Here is a 22,977-nt window from a genome sequence, read left to right on the forward strand (position 1 = left end):
TTGTTCTCATTACAACTGGCAGACAAGTCATTGAGACAAGCTTATGGGTTAGTAGAGGACGTGCTAGTAAAGGTTGAAGGCCTTTACATCCCTGCTGATTTCATAATCTTAGACACTAGGAAGGAGGAGGATGATTGCATCATCCTTGGAAGACCTTTCCTAGCCACAGCAGGAGCTGTGATAGATGTCAACAGAGGTGAGTTAGTCCTTCAATTGAATGGGGACTACCTTGTGTTTAAGGCACATGGCCATCCCTCTGTGACAAAAGAGAGTAAGCGTGAAGAGCTTCTCTCAGTTCAGAGTTAAGAAGAGCCCACACAGTCAAACTCTAAGTTTGGTGTTGTGAGGCCACAACCAAACTCTAAGTTTGGTGTTAAGATCCCATATCCAAACTCTAAGTTTGGTGTGGACAACTATACAACATTGACCTGATCACCTTGTGGCTCCATGAGAGCCACTGTCAAGCTATTGACATTAAAAGAAGCGCTTGTTGGGAGGCAACCCAATTTTAATTATCTAATTTATTTATTTTTTTCATTGTTATTTTGTGTTTTATTAGGTACATGATCATGAGGAGCCACGAAAAAAAATCAAAAAAATTAAAAACAGAGTCAAAAACAGAAGAAAAATTGTTCACCTGGAGGTAGCGCAGACTGGTGTTCAACGCCAGTAAGATGCATCTGGCTGGCGTTCAACGCCAGAACAGAGCACCATTCTGGCGCTGAACGCCAGAAACAAGCAACAACCTGGCGTTAAACGCCAGGAATGTGCACAGAGAGGACAAAACTGGCGCTGAACGCCAGGAACAAGCATGAAACTGGCGTTCAACGCCAGAACATGCATTACTGGGCGTTGAACGCCCAGAACATGCACCAATGGGCGTTTGAACGCCAGAATGATGCATGAAGGCATTTTACATGCCTATATGGTGAAGGAATGGTATTTGTTTTCACCTCAGGATCTGTGGACCCCACAGGATCACCTCAGGATCTGTGGACCCCACAGGATCCCCACCTAACATATTCCCACCTTACCTTTTAATCCTAATCACACTCTCCTAGTCATAAATCTCATTCTCCCTACTCCCCATGTCACACTTCCCAACACCCATCACCAATCACCCCAATTCCTCTTCCCAATTCTCCCATTCACCATTCACATCACCCCACCCATTCCCACCCAAATTGGCCGAACACCCACCCTCCCCTCTCCCTATAAATACCCTTCCCTTCTACTTCATTTTCACACACCACAACCCCTTCTTCTCCCACATAGCCGAACCTACCTCTCTCCCTCTCTACCATAATTTCTTCTTCTTCTTCTACTCTTCTTTTCTTTTTCTTTTTTTGCTCGAGGACGAGCAAAATTTTAAGTTTGGTGTGGTAAAAAGCATAAGCTTTTTGTTTTTCCATTACCAATGGCACCTAAGGCCGGAGTATCCTCTAGAAAAGGGAAAGGGAAGACAAAAGCTTCCACCTCCGAGTCATGGGAGATGGAAAGATTCATCTCCAAGAGCCATCAAGACCACTTCTATAATGTTGTGGCAAAGAAGAAGGTGATCCCTGAGGTCCCTTTCAAGCTCAAGAAGAATGAGTATCCGGAGATCCGACATGAAGTTCAAAGAAGAGGTTGGGAAGTCTTAACCAACCCCATGCAACAAGTCGGAATCTTAATGGTTCAAGAGTTCTATGCCAATGCATGGATCACTAGGAACCATGACCAAGGTATGAACCCAAGTCCAAAGAATTATCTCACAATGGTTAGGGGGAAATACTTGGATTTTAGTCCGGAGAATGTGAGGTTGGCGTTTCACTTGCCTATGATGCAAGGTGATGAACACCCCTACACTAGAAGGGTCAACTTTGATCAAAGGTTGGACCAAGTCCTTATGGACATTTGTGTGGAAGGCGCCCAATGGAGAATAGACTCCAAAGGCAAGCCAGTCCAATTAAGAAGACTGGACCTCAAGCCTGTGGCTAGAGGATGGTTGGAGTTCATCCAAAGATCCATCATTCTTACTAGCAACCGATCTAAAGTTACTGTAGATCGGGCCATCATGATTCATGGCATCATGATTGGAGAGGAAGTAGAAGTTCATGAGGTCATCTCCAATGAAATCTACAAAATAGCCGACAAGCCCTCACCTATGGCACGGTTAGCTTTTCCTCACCTTATTTGCCATCTATGTTACTCAGCTGGAGTTATCATAGAAGGAGATGTCTCCATTGAAGAAGACAAGCCCATCACCAAGAAAAGGATGGAGCAAGCTAGAGAAGCTCCTCACGGCCCTCAAGAAGTGCATGAGGAAGCTCATCATCAACAAATTCCTGAGATACCTCAGGGAATGCACTTTCCTCCCAACAACTATTGGGAGCAACTCAATACCTCCTTAGAAGATTTGAGCCACAATGTGGGACAATTAAGGGTGGAACATCATGAGCACTCCATCATTCTCCAAGAAATAAGAGAAGATCAAAGAGCAATGAGGGAGGAGCAACAAAGGCAAGGAAGGGACATAGAAGAGCTGAAGAACATCATTGGTCCTTCAAGAAGAAGACGCCACTAGAGGTGGATTCATTCCTTGTTCTTTATTTCTTTCTGTTTTCGGTTTTTAACATTGTGTTTATCTATGCTTTGTGTCTTTATTTCATGATCATTAGTATGTACCATGCCTTAAAGCTATGAATAAATCCATTACTCCTTCACCTCTCTTAAAAGAAAAAAAGTTTTAATTCAAAAGAACAAGAAGTACATAAATTCGAAAATAGCTATTGAATTTAGTTTAATTATATTGATGTGTGACAATACTTTTTGTTTCTGAATGAATGCTTGAACAGTGCATATGTCTTTTGATCTTGTTGTTTATGAATGTTAAAATTGTTGGCTCTTGAAAGAATGATGAACAAAGAGAAATGTTATTGATGATCTGAAAAATCATGAAATTGATTCTTGAAGCAAGAAAAAGCAGTGAAAAAAAAAAGGGAGCTAAAAAGAGTATATAGAAAAAGAAGGAGCAGTAGAAAAAGCCAATAGCCCTTAAAACCAAAAGGCAAGGGTGAAAAGGATCCAAGGCTTTGAGCATCAATGGATAGGAGGGCCCAAGGAAATTAAATCCAGGCCTAAGCGGCTAAATCAAGCTGTCCCTAACCATGTGCTTGTGTCATGAAGGTCCAAGTGAAAAGCTTGAGACTAAGTGGTTAAAGTCGTGATCCAAGGCAAAAGAGTGTGCTTAAGAGCTCTGGACACCACTAACTGGGGACTTTAGCAAAGCTAAATCACAATCTGAAAAGGTTCACCCAGTTATATGTCTGTGGCATTTACGTATCCGGTGGTAATACTGGAAAACAAAGTGCTTAGGGCCACAGCCAAGACTCATAAGTAGCTGTGTTCAAGAATCAACATGCTTAACTAGGAAAGTCAATAACACTATCTGAAATTCAAAGTTCCTAGAGAAGCCAATCATTCTAAACTTCAAAGGAAAAAGTGAGATGCCAAAACTGTTCAGAAGCAAAAAGCTACAAGTCCCGCTCATCTAATTATAATTAATATTCATTGATATTTCTGAATTTATAGTATATTCTCTTCTTTTTATCCTGTTTGATTTTCAGTTGCTTGGGGACAAGCAACAATTTAAGTTTGGTGTTGTGATGAGCGGATAATTTATACGCTTTTTGGCATTGTTTTTAGGTAGTTTTTAGTAAGATCAAGCTACTTTTAGGGATGTTTTCATTAGTTTTTATGTTAAATTCACATTTCTGGACTTTACTATGAGTTTGTATGTTTTTCTGTGATTTCAGGTAAATTCTGGCTGAAATTGAGGGACTTGAGCAAAACTCTGAAAAAGGCTGACAAAAGGACTGCTGATGCTGTTGGAATCTGACCTCTCTGCACTCGAAATGAATTTTCTGGAGCTACAGAACTCCAAATGGCGCGCTCTCAACGGCGTTGGAAAGTAGACATCCAGAGCTTTCCAGCAATATATAATAGTCTATACTTTATTCGGAAATTGACGACGTAACTTGGCGTTGAACGCCAAGTTCATGCTGCTGTCTGGAGTTAAACGCCAGAAAAACGTCATGATCCGGAGTTGAACGCCCAAAACACGTCATAACTCGGAGTTCAACTCCAAGAGAAGCCTCAGCTCGTGGATTGATCAAGCTCAGCCCAAACATACACCAAGTGGGCCCCGGAAGTGGATTTATGCATCAATTACTTACTCATGTAAACCCTAGGAGCTAGTTTATTATAAATAGAACATTTAACTAATGTATTGGACATCTTTGGTCTCAGTTTTTTTTATTCTTCATCCTAAGAGGATATTGATCACATTTAGGGGGCTGGCCATTCGGCCATGCCTGAACCTTTTACTTATGTACTTTCAACGGTGGAGTTTCTGCACACCATAGATTAAGGGTGTGGAGCTCTGCTGTACCTCAAGTATTAATGCAATTCTATTTTCTTTTATTCAATTCTCTCTTATTCTTATTCCAAGATATTCATTCGCACCCAAGAACATGATGAATGTGATGATTAGGTAACCCTCATTATCATTCTCATTTATGAACGCGCGTGATTGACAACCACTTCCGTTCTACATGCAACAGAGCTTGAATGCGTATCTCTTAGATTCCCCAACAGAATCTTCGTGGTATAAGCTAGATAGATGGCGGCATTTATGAGGATCCGGAAAGTCTCACCTTGTCTGTGGTATTCCGAGTAGGATCCTGGGAATCCGGAAAGTCTCACCTTGTCTGTGGTATTCCGAGTAGGATTCCGGTAATGAATGACTGTGACGTGCTTCAGACTCGCAAGTGCTGGGCGTTAGTGACAGACGCAAAAGAATCAAGGGATTCTATTCCAGTAGGAGCGGGAACCAACCAGTGATTAGCCGTGCTGTGACAGAGTGCGTGAGCGTAGTTTTCACTGCGAGGATGGGATGTAGCCATCAACCATGGGTGATGCCTCCAGACGATTAGCCATGCGAGTGACAGCCGCAGAGGACCATTTTCCCGAGAGGATTGAAAGTAGCCACCGCTGATGGTGAACCCCTATACACAGCTTGCCATGGAAAGGAGTAAGAAGGATTGAGTTGAAGCAATAGGAGAGCAGGCGTCCTTGAGCCATACAGCATCTCCATGCGCTTATCTGAAATTCCCACCAATGAGGCTGCATAAGTATCCCTTTATATTTCTTTTCTTTTTATTATTTGATTTTCTAAATTCCATAATTTTATCTGCCTGACTGAGATTTACAAGGTGACCATAGCTTGCTTCATACCAACAATCTCTGTGGGATCGACCCTTACTCAAGTAAGGTTTATTACTTGGACGACCCAGTACACTTGCTGGTTAGTTGAACGGAGTTGTGTTCACTCGTGCCAATTTCTTAAATTCCATAATTTTACAAGGAGTACATCTTAAAGAATATGGATCACAATTTCGTCCACCAAGGAGCAACAAAGGCAAGGAAGGGACATAGAAGAGCTTAAGGACATTGTTGGTCCTTCAAGAAGGAGACGCCACTAAGGTGGATTCATTCCTTGTTCTTATTTCTTTCTGCTTTTCGGTTTTTATGTTGTGTTCATTTATGTCTTGTGTCTTTATTACATGATCATTAGTATTTAGTAACTATGTCTTAAGGCTACGAATAATTCCATGAATCCTTCACCTCTCTTAAATGAAAAATGTTTTTAATTCAAAAGAACAAGAAGTACATGAATTTTGAATTTATCCTTGAATTTAGTTTAATTATATTGATGTGGTGATAATACTTTTTGCTTTCTGAATGAATGCTTGAACAGTGCATATTTTTGATCTTATTGTTTATGAATGTTAAAATTGTTGGATCTTGAAAGAATGATGAATAAGAGAAATGTTATTGATAATCTGAAAAATCATGAAATTGATTCTTGAAGCAAGAAAAAGCAGTGAAAAAGAAGAAGCTTGCGAAAAAAAAAGAGAAGAAAGTGGCGAAAAAAATTAGAAAGAAAAAGAAAAAGCAAGCAGAAAAAGCCAATAGCCCTTAAAACCAAAAGGCAAGGGTAAAAAGGATCCAAGGCTTTGAGCATCAACGGATAGGAGGGCCCAAGGAAATAAAATCCAGGCCTAAGCGGCTAAATTAAGCTGTCCCTAACCATGTGCTTGTGTCATGAAGGTCCAAGTGAAAAGCTTGAGACTGAGTGGTTAAAGTCGTGATCCAAAGCAAAAAGAGTGTGCTTAAGAGCTCTGGGCACCTCTAACTGGGGACTTTAGCAAAGCTGAGTCACAATCTAAAAAGGTTCACCCAGTCATGTGTCTGTGGCATTTATGTATCCGGTGGTAATACTGGAAAACAAAGTGCTTAGGGCCACGGCCAAGACTCATAAAAGTATCTGTGTTCAAGAATCAACATACTTAACTAGGAGAATCAATAACACTATCTGAAACTCTGAGTTCCTAGAGAAGCCAATCATTCTAAACTTCAAAGGAAAAAGTGAGATGCCAAAACTGATCAGAAGCAAAAAGCTACAAGTCCCGCTCATCTAATCAGAATTAATATTCATTGATATTTTGGAATATATAGTATATTCTCTTCTTTTTATCCTAATTGATTTTCAGTTGCTTGGGGACAAGCAACAATTTAAGTTTGGTGTTGTGATGAGCGGATAATTTATATGCTTTTTGGCATTGTTTTTAGGTAGTTTTTAGTAAGTTCAAGCTACTTTTAGGGATGTTTTCATTAGTTTTGATGTTAAATTCACATTTCTGAACTTTACTATGAGTTTGTGTGTTTTTCTATAATTTCAGGTAATTTCTGACTGAAATTGAGGGATTGAGCAAAACTCTGAAAAAGGCTGACAAAAGGACTGCTGATGCTGTTGGAATCTGACCTCTCTGCACTCAAAATAGATTTTATGGAGCTACAGAACTCCAAATGGTGCGCTCTTAACGGTGTTGGAAAGTAGACATCTAGAGCTTTCCAGAAATATATAATAATTCATACTTTATTCGGGAATTAATGACGTAAAGTGGCGCTCAACGCCAAGTACATGCTGCTATCTGGAGTCAAACGCCAGAAACACGTCACGACCCGGAGTTGAACGCCAGAAACACGCTATAACTCGGTGTTCAACTCCAAAGGAAGCCTCAGCTCGTGGATAGATCAAGCTCAGCCCAAACACACACCAAGTGGGCCCCGGAAGTGAATTTATGCATCAATTACTTACCTCTGTAAACCCTAGTAGCTAGTTTAGTATAAATAAGACTTTTTACTAGTGTATTAGTTGTCTTTTGACCACGTTTCATCGTTGGTCTCAGTTTTGTTTTATTCTTCATCTTAGGGGGCCATTGATCATGTTTTGGGGGCTGGCCATTCGGCCATGCCTGAACCTTTCACTTATGTATTTTCAACGGTGGAGTTTCTACACACCATAGATTAAGGGTGTGGAGCTCTGCTGTACCTCAAGTTTCAATACAATTACTATTATTTTCTATTCAATTCTCCTTATTCTTATTCCAAGATATACGTTACACTTCAACTTGATGAATGTGATGATCCGTGACACTCATTATCATTATCACCTATGAACGCGCGTGACTGACAACCACTTCCGTTCTACCTTAGGCCGGGCGCATATCTCTTAGATTCCCCAACAGAATCTTCATGGTATAAGCTAGATAGATGGCGGCATTCATGGGAATCCGGAAAGTCTAACCTTGTCTGTGGTATTCCGAGTAGGATTTCGGGAATCCGGAAAGTCTAACCTTGTCTGTGGTATTCCGAGTAGGATTCTGGGATTGAATGACTGTGACGAGCTTCAAACTCCTGAAGGCTGGGCGTTAGTGACAGACGCAAAAGAATCAAGGGATTCTATTCCAACCTGATTGAGAACCGACAGATGATTAGCCGTGCTGTGACAGAGCATAGGACCATTTTCACTGAGAGGATGGGATGTAGCCATTGACAACGGTGATGCCCTACATACAGCTTGCCATGGAAAGGAGTAAGAAGGATTGGATGAATGTAATAAGAAAGTAGAGATTCGAGAGGAGCACAGCATCTACATATGCCTATCTGAAATTCCTACCATGGAATTATATGAGTAACTATTTACTATTTTATTTTCTGTTTATTATTTATTTTCAAACTTATCATAAACCATTTAATCTGCCTAACTGAGATTTACAAGGTGACCATAGCTTGCTTCATACCAACAATCTCCGTGGGATCGACCCTTACTCACGTAAAGTATTACTTGGATGACCCAGTACACTTGCTGGTTAAGTTGAACGGAGTTATGATCACACGTGCCATTACCAGGGATTATTAAGATCCCAATTCATCATACCATGATCTCTTTGGGGTATTTTTGATAGAGCCAATATTTAAATTTCATACAAGTACAAAGAAACCAACTTTGAGGATCACAATTTCGTCCACCAATCACCGTTGTCAATGGCTATCGTCCGTCCTCTCAGTGAAAATGGTCAGGCTACGGGTTACGTAGGGCTAATCATCTGTCGGTTTTCACTTGTGTTGGAATAAGATCCAATGATCCTTTTGCGCACTATCACTGCACCCAGCACTCGCGAGTTTGAAGCTCGTCACAGTCATCCCATCCCAAATCCTACTTGGAATACCACAGACAAGGTTTAGACTTTCCGGATCTCAAGAATGCTGCCAATTGATTCTAGCTTATACCACGAAGACTCTGATCTCACGGAATGAAAGGCTTTGTTGTCAGGAAAGGCAACCATGCGTCATGGACCAGGAGGCCAAGAGATATGCATTCAAGCTTGTTTTCAGGAAGAACGGAAGTGGTTGTCAGGCACGCGTTCATAAGTGAGAATGGTGATGAGTGTCACTTGATCATCACATTCATCATGTTGAAGTGCAAATGGATATCTTAGAACAAGAATAAGCTTGAATTGAATAGAAAACAGTAGTAATTGCATTAATTCATGAGGAACAGCAGAGCTCCACATCTTAATCTATGAGGTGTAGAAACTCCACCGTTGAAAAATACATAAGTGATGAAGGTCCAGGCATGGCCGAATGGCCAGCTCCCTAAACGTGACCAAGAGATCAACAGTGATAAAAAGATAGTCTCAAAAATGATCTAAAGATCTCCCGATGAAAATACAATAGTAAAAGGTCCTATTTATAATGAAATGGTAACCTAGGGTTTACATAAATAAGTAAATGATGCAGAAATCCACTTCCGGGGCCCACTTGGTGTGTGCTTGGGCTGAGCATTGAAGCTTTCACGTGCATAGGATTTTCTTGGAGTTAAACGCAAGCTCTGGTGCCAGTTTGGGCGTTTAACTCCAGCTTTTATACTAGTTCTGGCGTTTAATGCCAGAAAAGGGTAGAAAGTTGGCGTTAAAACGCCAGTTTGCGTTATCAAAACTCGGGCAAAGTATGAACTATTATATGTTGCTGGAAAGCCCAAGATATCTACTTTCTAAATCAATTGAGAGCGCACCAATTGGGCTTTTGTAGCTCCAGAAAATCCATTTCGGGGGCAGGAAGGTCAGAATCCAACAGCATCTGCAGTCCTTTTTCAGCCTCTGAATCAGATTTTTGCTCAAGTTCCTCAATTTCAGCCAGAAAATACCTGAAACCACAGAAAAATACACAAACTCATAGTAAAGTCCAGAAATGTGATTTTTGTATAAAAACTAATAATTATATACTAAAAACTAACTAAATCATACTAAAAACTACCTAAAAAAAGTGCCAAAAAGCATATAAATTATCCGCTCATCACCAGCGCGCCCTGTTTTGATTTCTTTCTTCAACCCTCTTCTTCTACTCCATCTTTCCTTCTCCTTCAACCCTTCTTACCACCTTGTCTCCGCCCACTACCACCGACGGCATCCTCCACCAACGACCACCACCTCAGGTGGTCCCACTTTCTCTCTCTTCTCTTTCTTCCATCTCTTTTCCCATATTTCCACTTGCACTTCACCTAATCTCCTTTCTACTCAAGGTTTTCTACTCCCCTTTCTTTTCTTGTCTTTGTTTATGTTTTTTCTCTTATTAGTTGCATTTCATTACTCTCTTCCTTTTCTTCTTAGTTACATTTTCATTGATTCAATTATACTTATTTGCTTGCCTCTTTTTCTATTCTTCATGGGTGTTGAAGTTGGACTTATCTCCTATATTGATGGGTTATCTTGATATGTTTAGACTTCTTCATGATTCTATGGCTTTGTTGCTTCTTTGAATTTAATGTTTCTCTTTTCCTTTCCTTTTCAGGATGGCCATCAAAAAGGACAAAGGAAGAGCTCCGAACAAATCGCCTACCAAGAAGGCACCTTGGAGGACAACCGCTAAGGCACTTCCCACACCAAGAGTCAAGCCCCTCCCCAAGAGGATGAATGGCATCATTAATATTGATGAGCTAGAGAAGGACAATCCCGTAAGGGATCCCACTAGGTTTCCCAACTGCTATTGTGAGCTCATGCTCCCCGCTATTATTGAGAGAAGTTATCATCCTGAACACCTCCTCGTCCCTCTGGAGCATCTTGTTCAGTGTATCTTATCCCGCCTTGAGCGACAGCAATGGGGATTTTTGATGCGGAGACCACAAGAAGCCAACCTTTCTTGGGTGGTTGAGTTATACTTCAATTACCACTCCCCTTCTCTTCAAACTGTGTTTGTACGCTGGAAGCATGTCCCGGTCTCAGAAGGAGTTATTCAAGGGGTACTTAAAGTCTTGCCAATGGCGGATGAGGTAGATGGTTATCAAGAGGTCCTACGCCAGCGTGATGACTTTACTTTTGGTTTTGATTGGGATGCTCTCCGCTGGGTTATTGCCGGACCGGAGTCATTTTGGACCCGAGAGAACCTCAGATCCTGGCCTAAGAGCATTGATACACGTTATCTCACTGTAGAGGCTCGAGCGTGTGTCCAGATTTTATCTCATTACATGCTTCCAAGCACTCACGAGTCATCGATCACCGTGGATCTCGCCCTACTAGTTGGGTGCATACTTACTGAGTGGCCGGTCAATCTCCCTCTCCTCATCCAACAAGCCATAGGTCGTGTCCATGCCAAGGGGAACCTACCATTTTCCACCCTGGTGACGGAGTTAGTTGCTGCTGTTGGTGTTCCCCAGGAGGCTAAGGATCAGAAGGCTATGATTCCGGCAGAGGGCAACGTCGTCCCAACCAGAAAATATCTCAAGCCTCCGGCGAAAAACCCAAGCCTTGACACAGTTATACCCTCGGACATCCCTACCACTTCATCTGCACCACAACAATCATCCCACCAACTGCTTGTAGCTCTCCATAGGAAGATGGATCGATATAAACGGCGGAACCAACGCCAATTTGCTTATGTGAAGAAACTTTTGAGTACTGTGACACCACCTATGGAAGAGCTGGAGATCTCCACATCCACTTCGAACTTAATAGAAGATGACACTCATGAAAGGGATAGTGGAAGTTCTAGACTCGATCATCCCTTGCGCCTTACCAACAGTACGGAGGACCATGCTAATTCTTAAGTGTAGGGAGGTCGTTCGACCGATCTCCGTAGGTAATAATCTCTTCCTTTCATCACCCTAAAATTTGATTTTCCTTTGTTAATTAGGATAGATTGCATGGTTAGTTTTTTCTTTTGAACACTTTTTGCATGATAGTTGCTTCTTCTAGGACTACTTGGTTAGGGTGATGAGAAACTGTGTTTTAGGGCACCCTACCAATTTGAAAATTTTTTTGTTGGTATCAAGCTTGCTTGAAGAATTTATTTTAGAACATGGTTTTTGAGCCAAGAACACAAGCATGTGAGTTTTGAGCCTAATTGTGTGGTTATATCTTATAACCACTTATTCCCATTCTTGTGTGCATTGTTCTCCTTCTATGATTGCAATCCTTGATTTGTTTGACTCTATATGTTCATTATTGTGTGTATGAATGCATGTGTGTGATTGAGGCCATCATTTCATTTAGCCACTTGCCCGAGCCTTACCTTGCATCATCCATTGTTAGCCAACTTTGAACTTATTTTAACCTCTTTTGTTCTTAATGTTACCACATTACAAGCCTTTAAGCGGAAAACCATAAATGTCCTTCATTTGAATCTTTGATTAGCTTAGGCTAGTGAGTGTGGGTGCCATTCAATTGTGGGGAAACTTGGGACATTAGTTGAGGTAAAGGGTTGTTTTCTATTTTCATTAAAGATATTAGAAATTTGGTACATGCTCATGTGTTAATTAAATGTAAAACCATATGCATTGATGCTCTCATATATATATTCTAGTTTGAAAAAATAATTTAAGAAGAACAAAAAAAAAGAAAAAAAAGAAAAAGAAAAGTAATAAAAAAAGGGGACAAAAATACCCCACAGCAAAGTAACAATATTATTGCATATGAAATGTCAATTAAAGAAAATACATGAGTATGTGAAAAAGTGGGAATCATGGGTAGCTAGGTATTATATTAGATTTGAATAGATTGTCATAGGTTAGGTGAGAGCTGAGGTTAGTCAAGGATTCAAATGTCAAGCTCACTCAACCATATGCATCTATACCCTTACCCTAGCCCCATTACAACATAAGAAAAGACCTCATGATACATGTATGCATACATAGAATAATTGTTCATTGTTAGAGAAAAAACAAATTTTGGAAAGCATGAGTAGAGGAGAATTGAGTGGTCAACCCTACACACCGAGCGAATAGAGTGCAAACACTTCCGGTGAGGTTTGAGGCTCAATTCCTTGTTCCCGGCTTTCATTAGCTTTCTTCATGCAAGTTATGCACACTTCACTTTGATGTTTGAATTGGTAGAGCTCGTGTATTGATTTATCATTTTGCCCTATGTGCTCATACATGTTCATGGAAGAGTGATTTACTCATGACCAAGTAGATAGTAGCATTCGCATTAATTGCATTCATGTAGGTAGATTGCACTTCATACGACCCCATTCTCTTATGATCCTTTGGTCTTTTAATTTATTTTAGCATGAGGACATGCTTGGTTTAGTGTGGGAAGGTTGATAAACCCCATTTTTAGGGTTTATTTTGTATAGAATTTGGGGGTTTTATCAATATTCTTTCACACTTATTCATATAAAATGCATGGTTTTGTGTTTCTTTCCCAATTTTGCTTCATGGTTGAAAACATGCTCCTTTGACCTCAAATATGCTATATTTTTAATCCTCTTCTATTAACATTCGATGCCGTGATGTGTTTGTTAAGTGATTTCAGAGTTTATAGGACAGAAATGGCTCAGAAGAGTGGAAGGAAGCATGCACAAGTGGAAGGAACATGAAAAATGGAAGCTTTGAAGATTTAGCATTGACGCGTACGCATGCCTTGCACACACGCGTGGATGTATGATGCTGGAATTGGCGCAAATTGTTGGCGCATTCGCGTGGATGAGCGAAAATTATATCGACTCGTGCGCGTGCCCTACGCGTACGCGTGGCTTAAAAATCTCATCAACACGTACGCGTGACGCGCAGCACGTGACTTTATTAGTGAAATCATGCCTGACGATTTCTGAAGAGCTTCTGGGCCCAATCTGAAGCAATTCTGAAGGCTAAAGACCCAAGAAGACCAAGGGAATAGGGGGATTCACACGTTAGAGATTCTTAGCTAGTTTTTGCAGTTTATGTTCTAGAGAGAGAAACTCTCAATTCTCTCTAGGTTTTGACTATCTCAATTTGAATTTCTCTTGGATCCTTTGGTTAGATCTGAATTTAATTCAAGTTTACATTGCTCCAATTTGTAGATCTCATTCTTCTACTCTCATTTTAGTGTTCTTGTTACTCCTATATTGTAGATCTTGAATTTGGATCTTGTTTACTTTGAGTTCTATTAATACATTGAGGAATTTCATGTTCATTGTTGTTAATTGCTTGATTGTTGTTAATTGTTTGTAGTAGACAACCTTGACTTGAATTTTCTTCTCAATTTCACAATGTCATTCATTCTTGCTCACCAAGTGTTTGAGAAATTGTCAACTATAGTTATGGAGTAGGCTTTTCACTCATGGCTTGGGGGTTGAGTTATTGGAGACACTTGAATTGTTAATGTCCTTTGTTGACTCATAATTGAAAATTGCTAGTTGATTTGCATGCCACTAAAGCTAGTCTTTTATTAGGAGTTGACTAGGACTTGTGGACTCAAGTTTATTATCTCCACTTGACTTTCTTTCATAGTTAGAGGTTGACTACGTGGAGCAACAACCAATTATGGTCACAATTGATGGAGACTATGATGATAGGACTTCCAATTCTCACCCCTAGCCAAGGCTTTTACATTGGTTGATTGTCATTCACCTTTATTAGTTTGATTTCTTAGTTTTCTTATTCCAATTGTTAAATTGCTCATTGTCTCAATTCATGTTCATTTACTTCCCTTGTACTAAAATCCAAAACATCAAGAGAACTCCTAACCAATGATGTGCGTCGTAGGGCAACTCCTAGGGAGAACGACTCGGGATTCCACTATCGGTTATTGATTTTGAATTGTGGTGTCACATTTTCTAAATTTGGTATGGGATTGCTTGTTGGTTTAGACTATACTCACAACGGGATTTTATTAATAAATTCTATACCGACAAAATTTCTTGCATCGAAGATGCGATTCTTTTGCAGCTTGGATGTGGTCTAGCGCCACATAGCATCAGGATCCACCATGGATGTGCTCGAGGCATTGCCATCAAACAAGCCCCAACTACATAAAATACCTTCTCATTGTATCTTCTCTGATATGGTTACCCTCCCAATTCACATCTTCTATATTTTCTTTTCTAACCAAATTCACCCTCTTTGTCCGATCCTTAGCTCTATTGGCAATAGGTGCAGACCGACTGATTTACTGCTCATCAACTTTTTCGAGTTCAGTCCATACCCAATACCCATCTTTGAACCCATTATGATAATAGTGCAAAGTTATAAACGAAACCCTTAGCCATTTAGCCAGTCGACACTTATAGCATAGACACCTAAATATCCCTTAAAACCTATGAGCATGGTACTACGTTGAACACATACGTAATGAACTGATCAACCCCATCAAAACTCAGGTTTTATTCTCCCCATTGTCCATTTTTCCTATCGTACATCCCCAAATGATGACTTGGAATATTTTTCCATAAATGACCTAGAATCCAACCAATAACACTACTTAATTATTAAAATTTTCTAAATTTTGATAGAGTTTCGGCTATAATCAGCGACCTCCACTAAATGTAATTTTCAACTTTTACCAACCAAACATGTCTTTAAACAATTTAAAAAAAATCAGTAGAATTTTTTCTTAATTCAAAGACTTCGACTATTTTTTTTTTCACTTTTCATAGTTTAAACAATTGCAAGCATATATTAAAATAAAACAACCCAGACATCTGTTTTAAATTTTTTAGAAATTTCAGCAAAGTTTTAGTTTTAATTAGCGATCTCTACCAAATGTAATTTTCAACTTTAAAAACTAAACCTTGACTTAGATTGAATATCCCACTAGCTTAAAAAACTTAGATGTTCTCTTGACCTTCTCAGACAAGACTCAAACTAGCTCTTCACCGATCTAAGAACCTTAAATATTATTGCCTCAAGTCTTTTTAGGCTAATCCTTAACTCAGATTGAATACCCCACCAATTTAAGAACCTTAGATATTCTAATGATTTTCTCAATTAAGACTCAGGGCGTAGACAAACATAAGAATATTAGATATTCTTTCTTTTAAGCCTTCTCAAAACTAGAGATCATTACTAGATTAGGTTACAATGAAAACTGTTAAGTGCAAAGACTCACAACTTTAACCAAGTTGTTGAGAAGTTTGCAAACTTAACAACTTAATATGAAAACCTATCCAAGTTCTGAGATAGTTCAAAGATATTATGTAAGAATAAAAACATATCTCTGATGTACAAGAGAATTGTTGGGTGCAGGAACCCACAGTAAGACAGGAGAGTTATCAAACTCAACAACTTCATATCGAAGTGCTATCCTAGTGTGAGATATAGACATAATATATTTTCTAAGAAATATAGGACATTCTCCACTTACATGAATTTAATCTACATATAGATATACAATAAATAGTTACAATAATGCTCCACATCCATGCAATAACCCTAACCAAGTCAACCAAGTTATTTTTCATTCACGCACCTCCCCCACTTCAAGTTATTTTTCATACACGCGCCTCCTATTAACGTAATTACGTAAAGCTTCTTCCTTAACGTACACCTTCTTGGATCTGCATTGTATTTATCTTCAACGTAATAAGCTCTCTTCGTTCTTCTTCATTTTCTTCTTCGATCTGCATTTCATTTATCTTCTTCCTATTCTTCTTCATTTTCTTCTTTAATCTGCATAGCATTTATCTTCTTCCATTTTCTCTCATGAAATTTTAAAATTCTAACTTGTCTTAGAAGAAAACATTGATGGTAATGATGAGCCTTGGGAGCCGTGGAGTTAGGATAAGCATTATCCTAAAGTTTGGTGTAAAAATATCTCAAGAAAGGTTAATTACTAAAGCTAGATGTATTAGGATACAAGTGTTTCTTACTTTTCCCTTAAGAAATATTTTCTTGGAGAGCAAGAAAGAAAACATGTGGTGGCTATCCCGGAGAGAGCCACGTGTCATAGGGTATTGAGTCATCAGAATTTAATAATAAAATATCATTCTGAAGATAATTACTAAACTAGATTCATCAGATTACACTACTAAAGGATAAGCATGAGCTTTACAAGTATAAATGATACTAGTAACATGATAATCATGAGGATAAAAGATATAAGATGAAGTATTAGCGTTGCTAAGTTCATCTAAGAATGCTGGTATTATCCATTATCGGTATATTTCTAGCTCAGTTTTTACATTACTAAATATAGATCAACATTAACCACAACAGAGAAAATAATAATATAATATTCTGAATAAAATAATAATATATAAATATTATATTAATATAATTTTTTCTCGAAATTCGAGACCAGCTCGTCACATAAAGACTAACCACGAAAATCAGAATTTTGAAATTTGAACTCGAAGTGGCTCAAAAATGCAACTTTTGCGACGTGTCTACTTAGGTCAGGAGAGGTGTCTGGTGTAGTCAAGCTGCTGACTCAGCAGCTTGATGACACAACACATGTGTAGTGGAGGTGCTTATATGCACTAAAATTTAGAAATTCCATAAAAATTCGCTTGATCCCGAAAAGCGTCGTTTCTTCGGGGCTAGGCCATTGCATTCTACCCTCCTAAAAGAAATTTTTTTCCTCAAAATTTCAATTACCTGAAAAGAGAAACGGATAATCTGTCCCCATCTTGTCTTCCAGTTCCCATGTGTACTCTTCAGTTCTAGTTTGTCCCCATGCTACCTTAACAAATGGTGTTGTCTTCCCTCTCAGCTGTTTCTCACTTCGTTTCACAATCCCTGCTGGTAAAGTTTGGTATGTTAAGTCGGTTCGCAGCTGTACTGTTTTTGGTTGTAAAATGTGGCTTTCGTCGGGATTATATTTCTTGAGTTGTGAATCATGAAATTCACCATGAAGGTTGGACAAATAAGGAGGGAGGACTATCATGGACTCAATTTCTTAGTTCTAAGGGCTCTACCTATCCCTGCCGTAGCTGTCATTCTTAAGAAAATATGGTCACCCTCGCTAAATTCTAAGGGCCTACGCCTAATATATGCATAGCTCTTCTGTTGACTTTTGAGCAGCTTGAATCTTCTCTCGAATGTGCTTAATCCATTCAGTAGTCTCTTGTACTAACTCTGGTCTCAAAATCCTACCTTCCTCCTTGTCATACCAACATAACGGTGACTTGCACTTTCTCCAGTAGAGGGCTTCATACGGTACCATTCAGATACTTTGTTGATAACTGTTGTTATAAGCAAACTCAATTAACGGAAAATATTTGTCCCAGTTGCCTTGCTGATCCATCACACAAAAAGACAACATATCTTCCAAGGTACGAATCGTCCGTTTTGTCTGCCCATCAGTCTATGGGTGATATACTGTACTCAAATACAATTTTTTTTTCAAAATCTTTCTGTAGGGCTCCCCAAAATCTAGAAGTAAACCTGGAATCCCTGTCTGATACAATTGATGAGGGTATCCCGTGCAGTCATATTATCTCCTGAATGTATGACCAGGCGAGTTTTTCCACAGTATAGCTAACTTTAACTGGTAGAAAAATTGCTTATTTTCTCAACTGATCTACAATTACCCAAATTGCATCATGCCCTACAGAAGTCCTTGGTAATCTAGTAACAAAATTCATCCTGATCTCTTCCCACTTCTATTGTGGTATATCCAGTGGTTGTAAGGTTCCTGGTGGTTTCTTGTCTTCCACATTAATCTTCTGGCAAGAGAGACACTTCGAAACATACGTTGTTACATCCTTCTTCATCCCCAGCCACTAGAATATCCCTTAAAATAAGCATCATAGTACATCTCAAAAGGTTCCCGTGGGTCTGGTAACACCAAAACTGGCGCCGTCATCAACTTTTCCTTTAAAGTTTCAAAACTTTTTTCACACTTTTCTGCCCATTCAAAAGGAACTTCCTTCCGTGTAAGATGAGTCAAAGGTAAAGCTATCTGCGAAAAGCCTTTAACAAACCGCCAATAGTATCCTGCCAACCCCAAAAAACTACGAACCTCCGTAACTGTCATGGGTTGTTTCCATTGTACTACTGCCTTGATCTTTGAAGGATCTATGGTTATAGTGTCTCGCGTGATCACACGTCCTACGAATGCCACTTCTGCCGCACAAAACTCACACTTGACAGTTTTACATACAGCTTCCATGCTCTTAGTATCTTGTTTGAAAGGCAGTCTTAGCTATATTTGAGTCCTTCACTCGAATTTGATGGTAACCAGACCGTAAATCAATCTTAGAGAATACTGTTGCACCTCTTAGCTGGTCCATTAGATCATCTATCCTCAGTAGTGAAAACTCATTCTTGATTGCAATCTTGTTTAGTTGCCAATAATCTACACACAATCTACTCCCACCATCCTTCTTCATTACCAGTAACACATGAGAATCCCACAGTGATACACTTGGACAAATAAACTTCATTCTCAATAACTCATCTAACTGTTTCTTTAACTCTGCCAGTTCCAGCAGTGACATCCGATTCGGTGCTATAAAAATTGGTTTGACTCCAGGCATCAAGTCAATACTAAACTCTATCTTTCTCTGGGGTGGAAATTTGGGTATGTCATCCAAGAAAACATAAGGGAAACTCCTTCACTACTCGAATTTGCTCCAAGTCTTATTCACTACTCTCTGAGCTAGCTGATAATAGAACGTCACCCTTTAACCTACTACTACTAGAGGTAACTCTTAGGGAATTCAAAAAGAAGGTACAAGACTCAACTGGCTTGGTATGCATGCCAAATATTAGGAATATAGCAGTTCGTTTAAAACAATTAAGGACATGATGCTTAGACAACCAATCTAGACCTAAGATAATATCTAAACCACACAAAGGCAAACAGACCAAGTCATGTATAAAAGTCCTAGCCTCACTAACAAAAGATACCTGTTGACACACTTGACTAGTCAAGGCATTCTGAGATATAGGTGTATGGACAATCAGATCATACTTTAATACAATAAAATCTAATCCTAACTCATGTGCAACAGTCACAAGAATAAAAGAATGGGATGCACCAAAGTCATACAGTACAGTTAAGAGTCGAGATTTGACATAACACTGACCTTGGTATAGGGAGTCTGATTTCATAGCATCATCAGCAGTCATAGCAAACACACGTCCTTGTTGTCGCGTCCTATCTATCCCTTGTGCTGGCTTTCATGGAAGTTCTTCCATTTTCTCTCATGAAATTTCAAAATTCTAACTTTTCTTGGAAGAAAACATTGATGGTAATGATGAGCCTAGGGAGCCATAGGGTTAGGATAAGCATTATCCTAAAGTTTGGTGTAAAAATATCTCAAGAAAGGATAATTACTAAAGTTAGATGTATTAGGGTACAAGTGTTTCTTACTTTTCCCTTAAGAAACCCTTGCTTGGAGAGCAAGAAAGAAAACATATGGTGGCTATCCCTGGGAGAGCCACATGTCATAGGGTGTTTAGTCATCAAAATTTAATAATAAAATATTATTCTGAAGATAATTACTAAAATTAGATACATCAAATTACACTACTAAAGGATAAGCATGAGCTTTACTAGTATAAATGATACTAGTAACATGATAATCATGAGGACAAAAGATATATAATGAAGTATTAGCGTTGCTAAGTTCATCTAACAATGCCAGTATTATCCATTACTAGTAGATTTCTAGCTCAGTTATTATATTACTAAACATAGATCAACATTAACCACAGCAAAAAAATAATAAAATATTTTGAAAAAATAATAATATATGAATATTATTAATATAGTTTCCTCTCGAAATTTGAGACCGGCTCATCACATAGAGACTAACCACAAAAATCAAAATTCTGAAATTCGAACTTGAAGTGGCTCAAAAATGTAACTTTTTCGCAACGTGTCTGCTTAGATCAGCAGAGGTGTCTGGTGCAGTCAAGCTGCTGACTCAGCAGCTTGATGACACAACACCTATGCAGTGGAGGTGCTTATATGCACTAAAATTCCTAAAATTCCATAAAAATTCCGTTTGATCCCGAAAAAGTGCCATTTCTTTGAGTCTAGGCCATTACATTCTACCCTCTTAAACGAAAATTTTGTCCTCAAAATTTAAATTACCTAAAAAGAGAAACGGATAGTCTGTCCTCATCTTGTCTTCCAATTTCCACGTGTACTCTTCAGTTCTAGTTTGTCCCCATGCTGCCTTAACCAATGGTGCTGTCTTCCCTCTCGACTATTTCTCACTTCGTTTCACAATCATGGAAGTATGGTATGTTAAGTCGGCCCGCAACTGTTCTGTTTCTGGTTGTAAAACGTGGCTTTCGTCGAGGTTATATTTCTTGAGTTGTGAATCATGAAAGACATTATGAAGGTTGGACAAATAAGGTGGGAGGGCTATTTGGTATGCTATTGGACCGACTCTTTTAAGAATTTGAAAATGTCATAAGTATCGTGGACTCAATTTCTTACTTCTAAGGGCTCTACCTATCCTTGTTATAGGTGTCACTCTTAAGAAAATATGGTCACCCTCGTTAAACTCTAAGAGCCTACGCCTAATATCTGCATAGCTCTTCTGTTGAATTTTGAGGAGCTTGAATCTTCTCTCAAATGTGCTTAATCCATTTAGTAGTCTCTTGTACCAACTCTGGTCCCAAAATCATACCTTCCTCCTTGTCGTACCAACATAATGGTGACTGACACTTTCTCTAGTAGAAGTTTTCATACGGTACAATTCCGATACTTTGTTGATAATTGTTGTTATAAGAAAAATCAATCAATGGTAAATATTTGTCCCAATTACCTTACTAATCCATCACACAAGATCTCAACATATCTTCCAAGGTACGAATCATCCATTCTGTCTGCCCATCAGTCTGTGGGTGATATACTGTACTCAAATGCAATTTCATTCCAAAAAGCTTTCTGTAGGGCTCCCCAAAATCTAGAAGTAAACCTTGGAACCCTATCTGATACAATTGATGAGGATATCCCATTGAGTCATATTATCTCCTGAATGTATGACCGGGCGAGTTTTTCCAAGGCGTAGCTTACTTTAATTGGTAGAAAATGCGCTGATTTTGTCAACTGATCTACAGTCACCCAAATTGCGTCATGCCCTGCAGAAGTCCTTCGTAATCTAGTAACAAAATTCATCGTGATCTCTTCCCACTTCCATAGTGGTATCTCCAGTGGTTGTAAGGTTCCTAGTGGTTTCTGGTGTTTCACCTTAATCTTCTGGCAAGTGAGACACATCGAAACATATGTTGCTACATCCTTCTTCATCCCTGGCCACTAGAACATCCCTTAAAATAAGCATCATAGTACGCCTCAAAAAGGTTCCCGTGGGTCTGGTAACCCCAAAATTGGCAACATCATCAACTTTCTCTGTAAAGTTTCAAAACTTTCTTCACACTTTTCTTCCAACTCAAAATGAACTTTCTTCCGTGTAAGACGAGTCAAAGGTAAAGCTATCTGTGAAAAGCCTTTAATAAACCACCGATAATATCCTGCCAATCCCAAGAAACTAGAACCTCCGTAACTGTCGTGGGTTGTTTCCATTGTATTACTGCCTCGATCTTTGAAGGATCTACGGTTATACTGCCTCGTGTAATCACATGTCCCTTGAATGCCACTTCTGCCGTACAAAACTCACACTTTGACATTTTCAAATACAGCTTCCATGCTCTTAGTATCTTGTTCGAAAGGCAGTCTTAGCTATATCCAAGTCCTTCACTCGAATTTGATGGTAACCAGACCGCAAATCAATTTTAGAGAATACTGTCACACCTCTCAGCTGGTCGATTAGATCATCTATCCTCAGTAGTGGATACTCATTCTTGATTGTAATCTTTTTTATTAGCTAATAATCTACACACAATCCCAACCCACCATCCTTCTTTTTTACCAGTAACACGAGCTTTTCACGGTGATACACTCAGATGAATAAACTTCATTCTCAATAACTCATCTAACTGCTTCTTCAACTCTGCCAATTCCAGTGGTGACATTTAATTCGGTGCTATAAAAATTGGTCCAGCTCCAGGCACCAAGTCAATGCTAAACTCTATCTCTCTTTGGGGTGGAAATTCAGGTAAGTTGACGAACGGACTTTTGAGTGGTCTAGAATTTCACAATTAAGTTCTCGTTGAAAGTATAGCTTCTAAACCAACAAGAATCCTTTCGTACAAAAATTATTTGTCACAAGTAACAAACCCCTAATAAAACTAATAACCGAAGTATTCAAACCTCGGGTTGTCTCTCAAGGAATTGCAGGGAGGTGTGCTTATAATTGGTTATAGAAAAGTATGTTTTGGGGGTTTTGGATAAGAGAACAAGAAAAGGTAAATAGTAAGAATTAAATTGACAACTAGAAAAGCTCTTGGCAAGGTATGAGAACCGGATATCCTATCCT

At 39.1% G+C, this 22,977-nt stretch overlaps 1 protein-coding gene across 1 annotated transcript; it reads right to left on the reverse strand.

The window, feature by feature from the left end:
* Window positions 1-18,350: 18,350 nt before the first annotated feature.
* Window positions 18,351-18,752, reverse strand: LOC130966090 (uncharacterized mitochondrial protein AtMg00860-like). The gene has a single exon (XM_057890851.1). The coding sequence runs from the start codon at window positions 18,750-18,752 to the stop codon at window positions 18,351-18,353; it is 402 nt and encodes a 133-aa protein (XP_057746834.1).
* Window positions 18,753-22,977: the final 4,225 nt, after the last annotated feature.

This window comes from Arachis stenosperma, chromosome 3 (genome assembly GCF_014773155.1).
Source record: "Arachis stenosperma cultivar V10309 chromosome 3, arast.V10309.gnm1.PFL2, whole genome shotgun sequence".
Classification (NCBI taxonomy): Eukaryota; Viridiplantae; Streptophyta; class Magnoliopsida; order Fabales; family Fabaceae; genus Arachis; species Arachis stenosperma.

Bases quoted from the DNA above. Each gene is read 5' to 3' on its own strand.
- LOC130966090 (XM_057890851.1), bottom strand. From the start codon at position 18,752: ATGGAAGCTGTATGTAAAACTGTCAAGTGTGAGTTTTGTGCGGCAGAA.